The sequence below is a fragment of the Strix aluco genome, chromosome Z (assembly GCF_031877795.1).
Source record: "Strix aluco isolate bStrAlu1 chromosome Z, bStrAlu1.hap1, whole genome shotgun sequence".
NCBI lineage: Eukaryota > Metazoa > Chordata > Aves > Strigiformes > Strigidae > Strix > Strix aluco.
The window spans coordinates 51,349,662-51,370,580 of NC_133971.1; the positions used below are offsets into that span (position 1 = coordinate 51,349,662).

A 20,919-nucleotide genomic window follows, 5' to 3' on the forward strand; every position below is an offset into this window, starting at 1 on the left:
CTCAGATTTGGGACTAGGCTCACACCCTGTATCATGAACATGGCTGCTTAACTTAAATCAAGTTAAAGTGTACTTATTTCTTGAATATATTTTAATTTCCTTTATGAAAAGGAAAGGCTGTATTGAGTTTGGCTTCTGTAAGTCACAGTGCTTGAAACTAAACATATTTTACTGAATATTTATAAAGACAATTCCAAAACCCAAAGTCTGTACTTTTGAGTCATCTGAAAGTTGTGCCAGATTTCACTAACAGTTCGTTAGTGATGTACTGGGGACAGTTAGTACATTTAATACTATGAAACATAAAGAAGTATAAAAACATAACTATATATTGCTATATAGCAAATGAAACAAGGAAAAAACTCTAACATAAATGTTTTTCACTTGCATTTTTATGTATGAAACTTCAGCATGAGGTTGTCAATATTTAAAAGAAAAAAAAAGAAAAATGTTCTCCCTTTTCTAATTCTGTTCATCAAACCGATCAGTAGGCTAGGAAAATATTTCAGGGTGAATTTTTGTGATTAATCTAGAGACATTCATTTACTAGGGATCAAGAAAGGTTATCTACACAGAAGACAAGTTTTTGTGTCTCTCTGGTGCTGTATGCCTTACAGTGGAAAATGTACATGGATTAGCTATGGGACAGACTTCTGCCACAAGTCTCTCAAGGCAAATGCAAGTTGAGAGAATACCAATAGTTTCAGTCAGGCTATCAGAAATGTAATACAGCTGTATGTAGTGCTCAACTCTGGTGATGATAATATAGGAGTATCATCCTCATTTGCTTATACAGACCTTTGCAGTGCCAGATTTAAAGACAGAAGTATTGCCCACCTAAATACACCCAAAAAGAAAACGCTTAAGAGACCTTCACCATAGTATGTTAAAAATGCCAGATGCAGTTACGGTTTTCGCTGTTCTGTTTTAGGCCTTGGCATGTTGCTGTCAAATTCTGTAATACTGGGAGTGTGAGATTATATGAAGTGTAACTCTCCTATTTTCTTCCCTAATTTGTCATTAAAAAGGAGATTAAAATCAGGCTTTTTGGTTTTGCTAATTTTGCATTTTCAAGTTCATTTGTTGTTTGCTTTCAGGACAGAATAACTTTTGTAGGGAACACCTTCATTTTAATGACAAACATTTACCAAAAAAGAAAAAAAGAAAAAAGATCTTGCAGTATTTTATCTAGAGACCATACACAGGAGAAGTGTTCTTTCTACTGCCAAATTCTTTTTACCAAGACCATTTTGTTGCCTGATATCTTGGGCTTCGTTTCTGACCTTCCATTTCTACTGATTTCAGTGAAGCACTGAAGAAAGGAATGAAAACTCTGTGCTCTGAAGAAACTCAGGCAGGTGACATTGTCAGCAAGAAAGAGCAGTTACATATTGTCACTCTGCATTGTACTGAAGGGGAGAGGTCTGGTTGGAGTGACAACTGAATTTACCTTTTGCACTACCTATGCTCACATCATGTGCCTTGCAGTGTACATGTTGAACATGTTGGAAAAATCCTTTAATAAAATAGAAATTATCTACTGCCTATTGGTTGCTTTATTTGTAATTTCTGTGCAAATCACACAGTAGATGCGTTAGGTGTCTATGTGACTTTCATACTTAACTCTTTGGTCACAATTTCACAGAATCACAGAATCATCTAGGTTTGAAAAGACCTTGAAGATCACCTAGTCCAACCATTAACCTAACACTGACAGTTCCCAACTACACCATATCCCTCAGCGCTATGTCGACCCTACTCTTAAACACCTCCAGGGATGGGGACGCCACCACCTCCCTGGGCAGCCCATTCCAACACCTAACAACCCATTCTGGAAAGAAATGCTTCCTAATATCCAGTCTAAACCTTCCCTGGTGCAACTTGAGGCCATTCACTCTTGTCCTATCACTTGTTACTTGATTGAAGAGACTCATCCCCAGCTCTCTGCAACCTCCTTTCAGGTAGTTGTAGAGGGCGATGAGGTCTCCCCTCAACCTCCTCTTCTCCAGACTAAACAACCCCAGTTCCCTCAGCCGCTCCTTGTACGACATGTGCTCCAGACCCTTCACCAGCTTCGTTGCCCTTCTTTGCTCATGCTCCAGTGATTCAATGTCCTTTTTGTAGTGAGGGACCCAAAACTGAACACAGTAATCAAGGTGCTGCCTCACCAATGCCGAGATTTAGGCAGGCAAGCACACAATCAGGGGTCATGCTTAACTAAATACAGGATGGGAACACGTGAATTTGGGCAAGCTGTCTATAACTATAGTGGCTTGATATGAAAACTAGATTTCATTTCAACTGTTACTAGTTATTCCTTTTTCAGACTGTGGAATGGTTCATAAAGGCTGTCAACATAATTAATATTAAAATGCAACAAAGAGTACAAGGAGGAAGATGAAATATTAAACAAACTTGAAATCTAATTTACAGTGCCCTCTTGGCCCTAGAAACAAGACGTTCATTGATGGGACAAACACAGGACAGTGTATGTGCACACGCTTGTCTAGTTCTAGAGAAAAAAATGCTGCCCTTAGGGAGCTGTTAATCTTCCTCCTTTCACTTGCTTGGCAGAACTGGCCTTCTGCAACTTATACAACAGAAGCTGAATCAATTAAAAAAAAAAAAAAAATCATCGGCATTTTTAAAGCTCCAAATGTGACTGCAGAACTCAACTTTTCTGGTATCTTAACTGTTTCATCTGTCCTGCTTCATAAAAAGTGTCTGAGATTATAATTTGAAAGCATCACAAAGGATAACAAAAGGAGACTTTTTTTTTTGTTTTGCCCCCCATTTTGAACGATTAATGCCTATCATCTTACAGGTCAAAGACACCTTATTCCATTAGCAAAAGTCCATGACAAATAAAGAATAAACAAATCAGAGATACTCAGCAGAAGATGTTTGGGAGAAAAAGAGGACTAGACACTGAACTGAACATGTGTGTCTCATTTTAGTAGAGTTAGGACCACTGAAACCTGTGTCGCAATTCTGCAGCTACAAAACATTAATTATAAAAATTTCTAAGCAAGGCATATTTAACATAGAGTGAAAAATTTTCCTATACAAGTTCAACTACATTTGAGTGACCTTTTATAGAACTTAAGAAAAGATGTGACTAAAATTAAAATTACCTTTCATTTTTAAAAGAAAAAAAATCTTTGGTTTCTCTAGATTGCAACTTCTGAGTTCAAGAAATTTAGTCAAATTGACGATCTGACAGAATGTGTACTTCCTTGTGCAGATTGTTGCATCTGCAGCAGACACTAGAACATCAGGCCACAGCATCTGCTTCTTGGCCGATTATCTGTGCTTGATCTCATTTTCAATCTAGATAAATCATACTCGTTGCCATCAGAAATACAATCACTGAAGGACAGCAGTGTCCTGCTGCGGTACACTGATTGCGTCAGCAGGTCTTCTGCCCTCCAGCACACAAAGAACAAGGCAAGGCAACCGATGTGATCTCCTTGCAAGGAGATTCAACTGTTTGAGGAAATACCACTCTAAAAGTGGTATTATCAAGAATTATCACACACAACTTTTGTTAAATGCTTCTAGGTTTGGAAAAGGAAGAAAATTAATGTTGCAAATATTACTGAGAGCTGACAAGCGTCTTTAGTGTTAAATTAACTAAATGTAACATATAAATTGCTTTTGAATACCTTGGAAAGACTCTACCATGACAAACGGCAATTTAACACCAAAGTTTAAGCAGTCGAGGTTACAATTTTAGAAGGTCATTAGTCTGAAGCTGTATGATGATTTTCTGAAAAGATGAATGATTAAAAACAAAGTCAAAAGGAAAAGTCATTTGGGCATGAATACTTGATCTGAAATGTCACTGTTCAATTTCAGGCAATGTTGCATCTCTGTGATTTCAGACTGGGAAGTTTTGCAGCTTTCATCTATTGCATTCTTTAAAGTATAAAATAACACAAGAGATCAGCTTTAACTCGAGGAATTAGATCAAGTATTTTCTTTCTGCAACTCAGTAAAGAGATGAATTGGTTTTATTAGAAGACTATTACTTAACATAAATAATTTGCAAGGTCATTTCCCACATATGCTATTGCATGCCCAGAAATATGCAGTCCAAGCCCCTGGACCGACACTAAGCTCAGAAAGGAAAACACTCTGGACAATTATCAGGTCAAGCCAGTTAAACTGACTGTCTACACAACTGGAAAATTTAGGTTGTTCAGTAACAACAAAGAATGCAGTGGCTGAAGAATACAGGACAAAGATTAACATCACACCTTTTGGTAACTACCAAAAGCAAGCCTGAAGCAGTGCACTTGCCAAACAGCACCTGTACCAGAGTAAACTACACATTCTCCTACCACCACACTGCAAATCCAACAGTTGGTGTGCAATGTTTCCATCTCAGATGTACCATAGCCAACTACTGAATTCAAAACAAAGCCACTGACCCTTCTGACATGACTGATTACTAACCTTTCATGCAGCATGGCAAGAGGTGGCAACACAGCAGCACAAAGGACTGTGTTGAGTCCAGACCTTCACCACCTACCTCATGCCTGCCTGGCCAGCAAAGGCTCTTTTTGTGTCTTACTGGGGTGGTGAGTGTCCTAATATTTAGTTCACTAAATTCCAGATAGCTTTTGGGTGCATAAGTAAGTAATAATTGCTTTGCACTTTCAAGCTGTGCATACCGTGCTTGCAAAGTCCCTTTGTACCTTCTGAAGATACCCAAATAATCTGCCCCCAAAATAGGGGTCACAGCAAGGAAATTAAAGTATAGCTGTAGTAAGTGAAAAACCCTGGATTGCAGAGATGGCTCTGGAAAAGCTAGTTTTTAGTATCCTAATCTGCTTATACAAAATCCTGACCTTTGAAGGAATTATGTTCATTTGTTCAGTCCACAGAACCCTCAATTCCTAGGTTTTTAAAACCTTTTTGCTTTGTACTCTCATGTTGCCAACAACTCAAAATATTTTCAATGCAGCTTGTCCAAAGAGACAAAACAAATGCTATCTAACTACATTTGTATCTATTCAAGTTTGTGATTATTAATAATACTCTTTAACATGATCACAGCCTGCTTTATTATGTCATCATAACAAAATAAGCACTGGTGAACAATACATCACTGGTGAAGAATACATCATTGCACTCCTAAAACATTCTGTCATTTCTTGTTTATAAATACAATGTTTTATTGTTTCAAATACAGCATACACTGTATCTTCACCCTGTAAATAGTCTTTTGCAAGCCAAAATTGTTTGTAGATATGTAGTGAATTAATGGAATAAATAAATCTTTTAAAAACAACAAAAAACCAAAACAGGATTTTGTTTTATTCATAGCTATTGCCAAATATCTTTCTCCCTTTCTGTTTCTCTCTCACATAAACACGCACTGATACTCCAAGGTGATAATAACTCCAGGTGTGCTTTTCATGTACACTGATGCCAGTAACAGTGGTTGCAGATTTTTCCTAGCCTTGCAAAACCTATTTTCAGACCTGTACACAATTCCTTACAACTGATATTTAAGTTTGTTCCCAAGGCTCATCTTAACAACTTGGCATGATTGGCATAATTACACAGTCACGCAATAGTGTATTACATGGATATCCATACTGCAGGATGCAACAATTTAGCTCCGTCATCAAAGGCCTTGAAGTCAATGCAAGTCCACTGTCTTTCACAGATTTTGTAACAGGTTCCAAAGTAAGCTGTAGCCCCACAGCAGTGACACCATCTATTACTACTTCTGCTCTTATCCTATTCAGGTAGCTGCTACTCTGTGATATTTGGAGTATTTTTTACCTTCACTGCACCTTCCCAGTGATCAGTGATTGGTCTCTTGCTGTCAAGCTTGCCATCGGAAAATACGCTTAAGCCCTGTGTCACAGACACTGTAAATGAAAGTACAGCACAGAGACCCCAGTTCAGTGCCAGGACATTCCTGTTCAACCTGATGCATGTTTGCAGCAGTGCTGTGCACAGTGCTTGCACACACCTAATAGGACTACAGCGGACTGACCCTACTAGATAGTGGATTCTAAGGTCCCACCGCCGGTCTGACATGAACATAGCTTCACTTCTGCAAGTGAGAAGACTACCGTGTCTCTCACCTCAGCCTTCTCCACTCAGGCAGCAAGTTTCTGTGGGGAAAACAAACCAGCTAGCAGGGCATTACTCTTGCCTGGGCAGTGTTCTCAGTGCAAGCTGTCAGCACGGTCGGCATCAATTAAAACTTAACAGTTCGTCCTAAACTGCTGTATCAACACATGAAGGCATTCATCTTCCTGTGAACATCACCAGTTTTCAGAAGTGTTTAGCTCCCTATTCTCCTCACTGGAAATTATTACATTTGTTAGTACAGCAATATCATATATATGTAAGCATTATTCTTGGATACCACTGTGCTAAGCAGTGTGTAAACACAGAACAAAGCCCCTGACCCAGAAGCTTGCAATGTAACTAATCTGAGATACCTGTCCAATTCACATTGCACTGATAGCTTCCATCTTCCATTAACATATTCAATTCAGTGAACAACTGTTGTGGAAACCCACAGGAATTTTGCCAGTGGATTTAATTTAACACAGAACAAAGCTTAAAAAGAAATACTGGATATCACTTTGTTTTGGAGCAAAATAACTGCAAGTAGATTCATACTCTATTTTCTCATTTAGGAATATTCTTGATTGATCATCCTACAAGCTCTGAACTAGTATAACACACACCAACACTTGCACAGTTAAAAGATTAAGAAAGGAAGTCACGTATCATGGCCCTAACTCCAAATTCATTGTTAGTGAGCACTGCGCATCTGAGAACACTGAGATCCCAGGAACACATACACATCCCACTGATAATGATGGATGAAAAAGGAGAACAAGCTTATTATAAAAACCAAATCATAATGCATTTCTTCTGATTCAGTTACCCAAATACAAATGTCTAAAACATGCTCAAACGTCTAAAACATATTACAAATGTCAGAAGGTAGGGTATTTTTATAAAAATATTTAGAATAAATCAGTATAAATAAAAGTGAAAAAGGTGTCTGGATTTCAGTCCAGAAATACCATTGAAGCTTTATAAAAATACTAGTATCAGGATATGAGAATTCCTGTCTTTTGGGCCAAAATGGGGAAGAGCCTTGTCACTTACAATGAATTTAGAAGGCAAAATGTCCTTCCCTCTACCACTTTTGCTACTTTTCCTTTGACTAACAATCTCTTTTTTATATATAAAACCATTTAAAAGAAGAAATACTAAGGGTGAGTTCCTTGGAGCAAAAGGCAAGTGAAGAGATGAAACCTTTGGTCTGACTTTTCAGGGAGAGCTGCATGCAACAAGTGCGCTCATCTTACACACTGGCCCAGGGGGTGTCACATCAAGGTAAATCTCCCTAATCCCTGCTGTACACATCACTTTGTTTGGTAGTGACTACTTCATGCAGCATTAATTTCTTAAAGTCAGAAATACAGATCAAGTCATGCAGGCAGAGCTGTGCCCTCTTCCACTTCCACGAAGAGAAGGAAGTTGCCATTTCTAAATTGAACACTGATATAATATCTCAGTAATATTCCAGAAGGGCTGGTGATGGGACTTTTCCACTCACTGGACATTGGTCTGCAGCATTACACAAAATTAGGGTTCTCTGTAATTGCCCTTAAACGTTGTTGCAGGTTTAAATACCATATGTTTCCATATGGATTATGGGCTTGTGTAGGTAACTGAGCAGTACTGAAGGAAACACTGTTGGGGATCCTTTGAATAAGCAGTTTTAATATAAGGCTTTTTCAGCTCTACATAAACAAAACAATACCAAATTACCTGGTAAAAACTAAAGCAACCTGTAAATATGTAAAGCTGTGGGACCTACCAGTAGTAAAGATTTGTCTGGCGAGCTGTACTCCCCATATATATGTTAATTATATGGGGATATAGCACAGCTATATCCCTAAGCAGAAGTTCTAAGCATAAACTGGCCAGTAGTGTGATGTCTCTGCAATACTTACTACCAATTTGCTGCAGATCACTTACTGTCTCAAAAACAGCTGTAGCAAAAACTATAGCTGATTTTGAACTTTCAAGGCAAAAAACTACCCAACCAAAAAAAATCTGAATGCATTGAGACAACAAATTAAAAGGGGGAGAAGCACAGAAAAGGAAAATAAAGAAACACAATATCTTAAAAGCACCTTCTGATGTTTCCCTTCATATAGCCACTAATTTCTCGAAACTGCAGTTCCCCCCACACTGTCTCCTGCCATTGACCTTATAGACTTGAATTTTTAGGACTGAACAGTAAATTCCCAATAAAAGGAATTCTTTAATGTCTAAGGTCAGAGTTCAGTTCGCATATTGCCTGTTTATTAGCACTGAAGTGACAACCATGAACCAGACTCCTCACTGTGGCCTGATATCCAGATCAAGAAGCAAAAGAAAACAAGCAGTAAAGCCTTAATCCCCATTTCAGAGTGCATATTTCAAATACATTAAGCTATTGGAGCAACAAATTATATTTTGAAGTGATAAATTTATTTCTGCTTCAGTATGATCATATTTTCTAAGGACTGCTTTTATGGTATTATAGCAAATAGTTTTGACTCCTTTTGAAGCAAAACATTCTGAATAGTTTAATGTGTTGGTTAAAATGGGGAGGAAAAAATGAACTACCACATTTAAAAATGCAAGGACCAGAGGATTTATCTTTGGATCCAGCAATGAAATAAAGATTTAAAAATTTCCATAAATTGCTCTCTTATCTGAAGGAATTCTGAGTGCATACAGCCATTCTTGCTGAACAGAAGCAAGATCGTTCCCTGAATTACGTTTTACAGATTCAAGATTAATGTAAAAAAAAAAAAAAAAAAAAGGCATTTTGTCCTTGAAGGCAGGTAGGTACTCCTTTGTAGGTATTCTCATTCTCTTCAGACTTTTGCATTTAGATAAATCGTTTTCACTTTGTTCACCATTCTTATGAGACATGGAACTATACATGAGCTTTTCCACTTCATTCCTTTCTCATACAACTGTTATATGTACAAATCCTTTGTAAACAAAAGGGAATTTAACCTAAAAAAAAAGGTTTTCCTGCTCTCCTGCTCTAGTTAGATGACCCCGAAAAACACATATAAGATCTTTTTTAAGTAAGCAAGGAGATCTTTTTGTGCTTGTTTTTTAACTTATTGTCTTTTGCACTCCCTTCCCCCAGGTTGGGTCTGCTGTTTGTGGACTAGAGAAACACCGCTCTATCCTGGCTTGATAAATTTTTGTGAAGAGATGACTATATCCACTGAGTTACTGCACCAGTTATTGTTACTTCCTGTAGCTATAAGGCTAATTCTAAAAATCCAAACAAACTGAAGAATATGTTCTTGTAATCCCAAAATTCTTTTGCTGAGAGCACAAAAACAGCAGTGTTCCAAAGGGAAAGAAAATACGAATTCAAAAGAATAGCGACCACACTCTACATGCATTAGAATAGCTGTCTCTGCTTCCTCCATTAAATGTACATAAACTGTTTTGTCTTCAAGCAGCTGAAGAACACATCATTTAGCTATTAATCCTTCTGAATATACCTGACAAATCATTTTTTAATTGGGATCAGTTGTTCTTTTCTGGAATGTGTATGTGTTATGTGTATCAGACATTCACTGATGTACTACTGTGATAGACTCCCTTGTTGCCATCGTTGTTCGATAAAACAATACATCTGATGTCTGTTGGTAACATTTGCAACAAAAATGCAACCTGTTACATCTGGTTTTAGTTATGACTTGCTTTGAGATGTAAATATTATAAAAGAGTAACCATTTACAGTTAATTTACAGTCTGCAAAACCAGGAATTAAGACTAGAACGCACAGAATCTGGATTCTCATGAATGATGGCTCATCTTTGATCACTTGTTTAATATTTAACAATTAACTTTTGACACCACTGGAGAAACCTGACTGGAAGTAGCACATTTTAGTTTCATGAGACAAGAAAAGGTAAAGAACTGTGATAACCAGCCAGCACTGTCAATACACAAACATTGTTTGATCTGTTAACAGTAATTAGACATATTACCTAGGAAAAATAAAACTGTTTACATCATTGCTTCTGAGATTTTGGGGCTAAAAATAAGTTTAAAACTAAATACCCAAGTACCCAAAGTACTTGGTTTGTTCGGGTTTTTTTAAACTACTAGCAAGAATCTTCACACTGGCACTGAGGAAACTGCTAAAGACGATTTCTAGTAGAGTGTGGCCTTGCAATTATATGTGCAGTGTACAACCTCAGATAAGGTCCTCAAGCCAACCAAAGAAGTCAAACACATACTGTGAGGAAATTAGATAGCTAAGAAATATTTTTTCCTGCATGAATTACAACTGAATCTCGGTGCATCCACCTGCTTGTATCAAATGAATCCTTAACATCTGCCTAGCAGTTGTCATGTATGAGCTGCTTACTGGAAGCTTTGTGATGGCATCATATTTCCAAGAATTAAGGCAGATATTTATTTGTAGAAAACAAGAATGAGCAGAGGCAGAAAAGGATTTCACTTTCATAAACACACGGATTTTTTTTTTTGGTGTTTTTTGTTTGGTTTTGGTTTTGTTAAAGCAAGGAAAGAATACAGAGCAGAAGCTGATGATGGGAGGGAGAAATGCTGACTAAACAAACCACTCAATCCGAACTGACTTCATTGCCAGAAGTTAAAGAGAGGTACAAACAGAACCAAAAATGGTGCCAAAAGTATGCTCTCTGGGGAAGCAGAAAATCCACTTCTGTTCTGAGTTCTGCTGCTGTAAATCCACAGTAACTCCAGGCATGTGATATGAGCTGTTCGGGATGTAATTACAGTGTAATACGGGCACATGTGGCTCATGTTGCCCTGATAAATGGGCACGTTACAGCCATGCTTCCTTCAGAAGGCAAGGTTCTTTCTGCTTTTGCACACAAAATAAAAGATCAACAAGAGCGACTACCTTCTACATAACCTAGAAAAGCAGCACACTTCTCACAGCAGACAGGTCTTCTCCAGAACAGTGAAGCAAATTTGTCAGGCTTTCAATGACATAATGCTCTACATATTAACCTTTTTTTTTAGAAACTAAATATTTCTATTTTAACTGCTAGGAACAACTGATGACCATGCACAGAGCCATTTCAGTAACAAGATCAGTATGAGAGACTGCAAAAAGTGCTTACAGGGGTCATAATTCATATATGGAAGTAACATACTCATAAGTGTTCTAGATCATGTGCCTCAGAGATGTTATAAACACAAACATCTACTGACTGAGACCTAATAGAAAATTTAGATTTTCATTATGAAGCCCACATATGACAGACAGATATACTCATGCTGGCAATGAAAAGGCAGATATTAAAAACTATGTAATATAATCTTCCCCTCAAAACAGACATAAAAATCTGAGCAATAAAAAAGCAAGTTTCTGGAAACACTTCTGTGCTTTCCCCACCTTTTCCTCCGAAACTCCCTCAGACAGATTACTCTGCAGCCCTAGCAACCCATTTATACTCAGCTGGCTGTCCACCATTATTATCTGCACCACATTCTGCCCTCATGGATGACCTTAAACTGCAATCCTGGAAAATACCTTGCTCACTAACCCAAAGTGTCAGTTGCTATAATTAGCATTCTGGGAGCTAACAATATAGCCATTAAGGCACTGAGAAAGACACATGTCCTGCCTTAGTTCAGTGTATATCAAGTGATCAGTCAGATGACCATTAAAGCAGTGAAGTCTTTATTCAGACGGTCAACTCGCCTGCCTGAACCCATAAACTCGTCTCTACAGGGTTTTCCTATGAAAGATGGATAATCACAGAATCACAGAATCATCTAGGGTTGAAAAGACCTTGAAGATCATCTAGTCCAACCACTGGCCTAACACTGACAGTTCTCAACTACACCATATCCCTAAGTGCTATGTCAACCCGACTCTTAAACATCTCCAGGGATGGGGACGCCACCACCTCCCTGGGCAGCCTATTCCAACGCCTAACAACCCGTTCTGGAAAGAAATACTTCCTAATATCCAGTCTAAACCTTCCCTGGTGCAACTTGAGGCCATTCACTCTTGTCCTATCGCTTATTACTTGGTTCAAGAGACTCATCCCCATCTCTCTGCAACCTCCTTTCAGGTAGCTGTAGAGGGCGATGAGGTCTCCCCTCAGCCTCCTCTTCTCCAGACTAAACAACCCCAGTTCCCTCAGCCGCTCCTTGTACGACATGTGCTCCAGACCCTGCACCAGCTTCGCTGCCCTTCTTTGGACACGCTCGAGTAATTCAATGTCCTTTTTGTAGTGAGGGGCCCAAAACTGAACACAGTCATCGAGGTGCGGCCTCACCAGTGCTGAGTACAGGGGTAAGATCCCTTCCCTGTCCCTGCTGGCCACGCTATTTCTGATGCAAGTCAGAAATTATGCTCTTTCATGTTACCTTCCTCACTATGAAATGCAAAACTTCCACATCTCCCATCCTATTCCCAGGACAGCCTGCAATGAGAAAAATCTTACTTTGAATAGAACAACAGTCTCAAAATCAGGTGGTCATTCAACAGCAACAGTTTTTGCTGAGCACACACAACTTCAGAGTAAGGACGCTGCCTACTGCGACTTCCCCCTTCACCAAGGACATGGAATAGCATGAGACTGTTCCACTTCCATTCCAAAATTTTAATATTTTAATGTATTAAATCTTATCACACCATCTTGTTCCAATTTGGATGGCTAGCTAACTGATTTAATACACTGAATAAATACTAAAACTGCTAGTTCAAAGCTTTATGTAAAACTACTATACAACGTAAAATTAAAGAGCTTGGTGATAGACTGATGCTGAGAACCGAATACCATGAAATTTCATTCATGTAAATCCCCCCTCACCAAAACAAAGCCACCAGACTGCTGCCTAATTCCTAATTTCAGCTCAATGTATCAAAATTCATTAGGATTTCATGCATAGTGTCAAGCAGAATAGCAAAAACTCCTAATGATAACATTTATCTTCAGGACCATTTTGTGTACATAAAATAGTCTTTTTCAATAAATAAAGGTTCCCTCTAGTTAAAACTGAGGGGAAAAAAGTCAACTTAAGAGCAGATGAAAGAAATGTATTTTATTTGTGTGAATTCAACTTTCAACTACTGAGCAAATCAAAGCCATTAAGATCTCAGGAGACATCTTCTGAGGACTATGACCTCTACACAGCACAGAGTGGATCCGTATCTGTCTTTTCACATGACAAATGGCTGTTATATCTGTCTCCAGCTATACAAGAAGGGATGTTTAGCTTCAGAAGGCTGAGGGTTTAGAGCATTCCAATTTGTAGGGTTTGGGGGTTTTCTTCTGAGAGGCTTTTGTTAAAAATCTACTTCTCTATGGGCTATGGATCTGCAGGTTTTTAGTGGACTAATTAATAACTGGAATCCAGAGCCAGTATCATGCATTCGGCAAAATACTTATATATTCCCTCAGGGGAAAATCTGACGTAAAACACACAAAAATTGGCTCTGCAACTAGCATGAATGACCTAATTCCCAAAGCCAAGATATATCCCTTTTAGTGGTTTTGAAACATAAAATTAACAATTTTGTTAAATGTGAATGAACATAATCTTGGACTGGACTCCACTGACAGAAGGTAATTATGATAGAGACATATTAATCTAAGTTAACTTGATGTTAGTTGTGTTCTGTTTCAGTTTTAGAGGACTCAGTGGCTATCCAGATTACTGTCCAAACCATTGCAGTCACTTCAAGGACAGCAACTGAAAATTAAAATGTGGAAAATCCATTACTAGTTTAGCAGAGAGTTGAGGAAAATTCAGCCTTGTTTGCAAGCCTCAGTTGAGTGTACCTGGCCAAACAAATAAGCTTCTTCTCAGGATCACAGTGATGCAGAAGTGCTTCAGTTCTAAATAGAAATAAACAAACTCACAAAATCAAGACTTTGTGATAGTGTTGTCTTCACTCTCCCTGATTGGAAAATGGGTGAAGTAGTCTTTGTTTCTTTTACTTTTACTATTACTTATACACTATACATTCTTGTCCTGTCATCTTTATATTAACCAATAAATATGTTTTACAAATGTTTATCAGACAGTAGTTAATATTTTTCAGTAATTTCCACTGAGAGACTTATTTTGAATGTGCATCTATTAAAAAGTAACACAATGACTAATACTTTTTAATAATAATACAGATTATTAACCAGTGATATGTAAAACAGTGACAGCTATGAATGCCAAAGTTATTCAGAGCCACTTCACAAGTGACAATCTGGGAAATACCTGGGTAGACACTCAGAAATACCTGAGCAGTAATTTTATTGAAAGAAAACTGGTGGGAAGAGAGGTGAAGAATGGGAGACAAAGAGGAGAGGCTTTGCAGAAGTCAGTTACATATGAAACGAGAACATGATTGTTAAAATACAACTATTATAGATGAAGGGTGCTCTATGTGTTTGTTCCCACTATGGGGAATATTTTGAAACTATAGCATCTCACTGTTAACATAGCATTTTCGGAACATTCTTAAATGATTAGTCTTGTCATAACATGAAGAAACATTGACACAAAGCATCTATTGTAACAAACAACATTCCACAATTCTGGCAATTTTAACAATAAAAACTATGTCAACACGATATCTACACTGACTTTATAAGATCAGCTATTTTTCTCTGTAACAAACTGAGAAGTAATGCAAGGAGTAACTTCCAAAATTAACATAAACATTACAGTTGGGGTGCAATTTAACTGCTGATTTAAATCAGTTAGCTGTCACAAATAACTCCCCTAAACTGCTTCTAAAATGGGCAGACATGGAAAGGAATAGGAAAAAAACAGTATGGTCAACAACCAGCAGCAGAAATACCTTAAATATGTTGCAGATCTTCCAGCTTAAGTAAGGAGAAATTCATTCCAAGATCTAAGAGCTGTCCCAGGCATTAAATCTTTCATAGATAATAATCCTAATCGTCTCCTTAGAGTCAAACTATCTCATATTCCCAAACAATCTTATCCAATCAGAAGCTCATTTCTTTTTTGTTAAAGCCATGTTTGAGAAACTCAGCTTCAAGCTGTCAGCACTGATAGCCATTTATTCTACACCTACACTGAAGTCTGTAGGAGGGGGAGGCTGGAAAACTAGCTGAAATGAATGAAAGTTTGCCTCTCAAATGCACCTTTTCTGATTTTTTAGGGGAATAAAAAGGAGTAATATTACTGTAATTGTTCTGCCTGTTCCCCTTTTTTGATATTGCCAACTTCCAAACAATATTTTGTACTCCCTTTTTTTTACAGAACAATAAAGCTCAAATTAAAAAAACCCCAAACAGTTTCCATTGGAATTTTACATGGCTACTTAATCTACCTTATCCTCAATAAATTTAACTTAAAAACAAAATCAAAGAAAGCTGATATCAATGCAGAATATCAACAACTACTCTCAAAGACATTTTACGGTATCTGCCCACTGGGTTTTAGCAAACATACCTAAAGTTATAGCAAAACACTGAAATCAAATTGCAATGCTACAGAAACAGTGTGGCACAAACCTCTCTGCAGAAGTCCTTCAGATTAAAAGGCAAAGCATACCTGACAATCTGTGACGCAGAATACAACCCAACCAACACTTAAAATATCAAGGACTGGAAAGCTACAATCCATTAAATATATAAGTCCCCTGAATCCAAAACTGAAGCAGCAAAACAAGAGAGAAAAATAGACCGACAGACAGAAAGAACTAAACAAGCAAAACAATCTTACCTTTCACAAGCTCGGACAGTCCATGCAGCAATTATCCATAATGAGATACTAAAAACCAACAGTACAGTTCCTGGACATATTGTCATTAGAGTCTTCATAACAAAACGGGTATTGAAGTTTATCTTATTTAATGCTCCAATGCTTCTAGATGACGCATCAGTGAAAAGTTTGCTATGCAAAAGCATAACTCTGGCAATAAGATATAGTCTTAAGAACATTGGTATAGATAAAATAATATCCACATCAGCTGTTGTTGTGGATGGAGCGTAAGAAAAGGCGAGCCGGGCTGTCCATGTGAATGTATAGTTCCCAGGTATGGGATGTATAGCACACACCAGTATTTCCAAGCAGATAAAGAAAATACGCTCATAAGTCATGGCTATTCTCCAGTCATCTGCTCCATTGTCCACCATGAACAACTGAAATAATAAAATATAAGGTTAACTTTAGTACATCATTAACAAGCCTTGTTATAATTCCATTTTAAAATACCATAGTTTTCAGAGCTGCCAATGACCACTAAAAAGAAAATAAATAAGCCATTTCAGAAAATTACATTACATCACTATGAATTGAAACATAACTCTGGTTAAGACAAAAATAATTCTTTCATGCACTATTTTTAGAACTATACATGAAACTGAATTTTCACATATTATGTATTAAGAATTCCTCATATTTTAATTGTCATTTCTGGTAAAACAAAACTCTGGACCAATTAAGCCTTGTCCCTTCAAAATCAATTGCTTACTGTAAGTTCAAAAAATTGAGAAAAATTTAAGAAAGTGTTTTCATGATGGATATCTAAATTACAAATTGAAAATACTTTCTAAGATGCAATATTAAGCCTGCTCTATAGTATATCCATGCTTCAGTCAGGATGATATAGCTTCTGTAGAACTAGAACTTCTCCAAGCATTCTTCAGGCACCAATACAGATCAATGTAAGATGCAAAGCTACATGAGAAACTGCACAAAGACTCAAAAAGACATCTCATGGTGAAAATTTGAAAAGCAAAGGCCAGCAAATGCCAGGTGATATCTACTGGTAGCTCAAAATTAAATGCACATGTTGATTCTTGCACAATCACAGCCTTCAGTTTGCGACCCAGGAACAAAGGTACTGAAGCATTTTAGTAATGATGTTCCTGATTATTTACTAAATAAATACTTAATCAAACAGTATTTGTCACTACTAGAGAGTAGCGATATGCAAGAAGTTGCAAATAGGCAACTTTTCAAAAAGTAACATAACCCATAAAGACAAAGCAGATACAATCTCAATGACAAGAGAAGACCTTCTCATCACTTCAACTATAGTCCAGATCCAAACAAGGCTGTTCAGTAAACAGGTTAAGCAAATAAAAATACTTTTGCAGGATTTTTAAAATTAGATTATTCAAAAATAATGGGTGAGAAGGAAAAATACACAAAGAATGTGCTCCTTAATATAAGAAAAGTATTTTCAGCACACTACACACCATATACATAGCCAAAACCCCAATTACTGATATGCACTGTTCTTCGCCCCTTTCCATCTTTTCAGAGTTTAAAAAAACAAGCCTGATTTCTCTGTATGTTTTTTAAAGATTGAAAACACACTCTACATTCTCCTTCTAATACATTCAGTTTGTCTTTCAGAAAATTGCTCCAGTCATTTGTTTAGAAAAGTGAAAACCACAAATTAACTTTATTGTAGTTGAACTGATACTAGAAGAAATAAATAAGTTAACCATAGCAAGAAACAAAACAAAACAGATTTCTGTATTTGTGGACCTGTTTTTCACCCCCTTATGTTCTTTCCCTCCATCTTACTGTATTGGGTGTCAGTGACAAGGTTTCGCTACTGGAGGGGCTGCAGGGGTGGTGTCTGCAAGGAGAGGTCAGCTGCTGCTCTGCAGTGGACCCACTGCAGGAGATAGCTGAGCTCATCAGTGAAGCTCATCAGTGAAGCTGGTGGTACTTCTGTGGAAGCTTATTTAAGAAGGGGCAAAATCCTTTCCAGGCAGTGAGGAATGAAGGTAAAAAGTGTGAGAAACAACCCTGGAAATGCTAAGGTCAGAGAAGAAGGGGGAGGAGGTGCTCCAGGCATCAGAACAGAGAATTTCCTGCAGCCCATGGAGATGACCATGGTAAAGGACGTATTTCCCTGAAGCCCATGGACAGGACCACACTGGAGCAGATACCTACACTGCAGCCCATGGAGGACTCTGCGCTAAACCAAGGTGGATATTTCCTGAAGTAACTGCCACCTGCAAAGAGCGCATGCTGGAGCAGATTCTCCTTACAAGAACTAATACCCATGGAGGACCCATGCTGGAGCTGGTTTACTGTGACGAGCTGTAGACCATAGACAGGACATGGACTGGACCAGGGGAAAAGTGTGAGGAGGAAGGAGCAGCAGAAAGGAACAGCTGTGGACAGACTTCCATTTCCCATATCCCCTGTGTCACTCATAGGGGAGAAGATAGAGAAGTTGGGAATGAAGGAGAGATGTTGAGCCTGGGAAGAGGGGGGTGGGGCAAGGTGTTTTAGTTTGTGTCTTTATTTCTCACCACCCCACTCTACTTTTAACTGGCAATGAACTAATCTTCCCCAAATTGAGCCTGCTTTGCCAGTGCTGGTAACTGGTAAGGGATCTCCCCATCTTTACCTCAACTCACAAACTTTTTCAACTTATTTTCTCTCCTTGTTCTGTTGAGGAGGGAGAGTGAAAGAGGCCGGGTGGGGGTCTGACAGCTGGCCAGGGTCAAGCAACCACTTACATATAGTTCTCACCTCCACTGCAGTACTATTAAAGACAAAGAAACACAGTGTTGAATTAAGCTAAAGAAACAGAAAATTCAATGTATGCAACATAAGCACTTTCTTTTACCTGTAGTCATTCTGCAAACTTCGCATAATAGATATGCAAATTGATACTGGAAGGCCAATGTATCTGTGTATGTATGTATTACCAAAAGAGTGCTGGTTTGCACTTAGCAAATGTACTATTTGGTACGAAGTGCAAAACTTTCAAAGTACAGTAAGGCTTAAGTGCACTTGATTCTTGTGATTAGCCTGTAAATGCTGTCAGTCAGATCACAGAAGTGCTACATCACTTATGAAGAGGTCGAGGTATTTGGAGCACCCAGAATACAGATGACTACTAACCAGCTTGACTGAAAAAGAGATAGATAATATCAAATCCCTCAAATGCCGTGTGGGTTTCCAAAGAATAAAGTAACAACAGAGTTAAATATTTCAGTTCTCAGATACATATCAAATACATGTCAAACTGGCAGTGTTTTAAAATTTCTTTTAACATTCCAAAATCTGCTGAAAAAAGCAATGGTCTTTTGTCCTCCCTTTTTACCTACCATCTTCACACATTTCAAAAAGAATTCTACATGCAGAAAGGCAATTAAAAATGATACCTTAAGTACTGGTACAATTTAAAAGATGAGAATAGAAGAATGCTGAGTTAAATTTAGGCATTAGAATTTGATTTTACAATTTTCATAGAAGAAAATGTTATTTAATCACTGAGGTTTTTTTTAATTTTACGATGTCATTATGGAATACATGTTTGATAACATATTCTCCTGCCAGCAGAAGAAATCCTAACATGTTACAAAGAACTAAGTTTCTCAGTAGTGCTCAGTAGAACGGGTTATGTTTGCAGACACAAAAGATCCCTATCAACTTCCCTTGACTTCAGCTGTGCCAATTTCTTCCAGGGAAGATAATATTTTAAAGTGATAATATCTTCAGCTGTCATATAACGAGATTTAGGAGGTGAAAACATGGAAGGTAGAAAACACCAGAAGCCACAAAGGACCACAGATCCAGTACAAATATTTCTATTTCATAAAAATATTAACATTTCAAAATCATATATATGAGGAAGATTTCCTCACAATTCTGTGTCTCTAAATTCAAACTATGATGGATATCAAACACTCTGGAACAAATATGGGCCTCTAAACCAGGCTGTGAATAAAAATTAAATTGGGACATACCAAAATGACACAGAAGTTAGTACAGGATTTCATGTACATTTTATATACTTGCAGTTATGCAACCTACTGAATGCAAATTTCACTGTTAATTTGGAAGATAGAGAGGTATTTGTGTGTGTGTGTGTGCTTGGCTAGGTACATTCCCTATTTAGAAAGCAAGGAAGGTAAATGAATGAAGAAGACAGCTGAACAGCACAATTTAAAGGATATGTATACACCCTCTTAGCTGCTTTCAGTCAATCCTGTTATAATAACCATGCAATTATTTCAAAATACTACTCCCATCTGAACAGAGAATGATGCTAGCAAAAAAAAAGAGAACAAACTCTTCCTATTGAATTGAGTCCTGTGCTCCACGGAAAAGGCCAAACTCCAGTTAGGGTCAAAGATGTCATGCCTGTTCATAGCTTTCAAATTTCTTATAATTATTCAGGGTTGAAATCTAATGCAAGTACTTCATCAGTGTTTCACAGGGTTCTTCAAATACAGAACTCTCACATACCTTTACTAAGTTGGCACTCTATAATGTAAATGTAAGACATAAATCAATCTTTAACTTCAAATAATGTCACACAGTAAAAACATTAAAATATCATATCATAGATATTTACATAGGTATGTGTATATTTACATAACACTTTGTTAAATTCATATAACACCAGATAAGAGAAAGAGAAACACATTAAAAGTAGACATTCACACAATGACAATTTAGATCAGAGAGCCCCTTGAAGCTACTTAAAATAAGAGAGAAGTTAACTTTACAAATCATTAGTATAAGGCTATCAGAGGATCTTGGTGAATGCAAAGAGCAAGGAAACCAGCCATTTTGTAAAAATGCCTTTAGAACGCAGGTAAAAGAATAAATCTGAAAACTCTATCACTAATTTGCTGTAATACTGTGGGGAGTAAAAAGGAAGCAATAAATAGTGATAAAGTAGCATCAGCTGTACTCCCGGAAGCATTCCTTGCAGAAGAGGAATCAACTGTACTCACAAATGTATTATTGCAATTGTTTAATTTAAAAATCCAAATTTTAAATGGTTAAATACTGGAGTCACTTAAACTTTATAAAAGAACTGATGGGACTATGATTCAGAGTAGCAAAATATAGCCTCTGGGGCTGCTGATTTACCAAAAGTTT

The 20,919-nt window shown here is 37.5% G+C and overlaps 1 protein-coding gene across 1 annotated transcript in view; it reads right to left on the reverse strand.

Annotated features, from left to right (window-relative positions):
* The window catches only part of KCNN2 (potassium calcium-activated channel subfamily N member 2), a 73,048-nt gene that overhangs the window by 35,370 nt on the left and 16,759 nt on the right, over positions 1 to 20,919 (reverse strand). Inside the window, exon 4 of the mRNA XM_074813465.1 lies at positions 15,775 to 16,193. Coding sequence (XP_074669566.1) covers positions 15,775 to 16,193 — 419 coding nt within the window. The remainder of the gene's footprint in view (positions 1 to 15,774; positions 16,194 to 20,919) is intronic.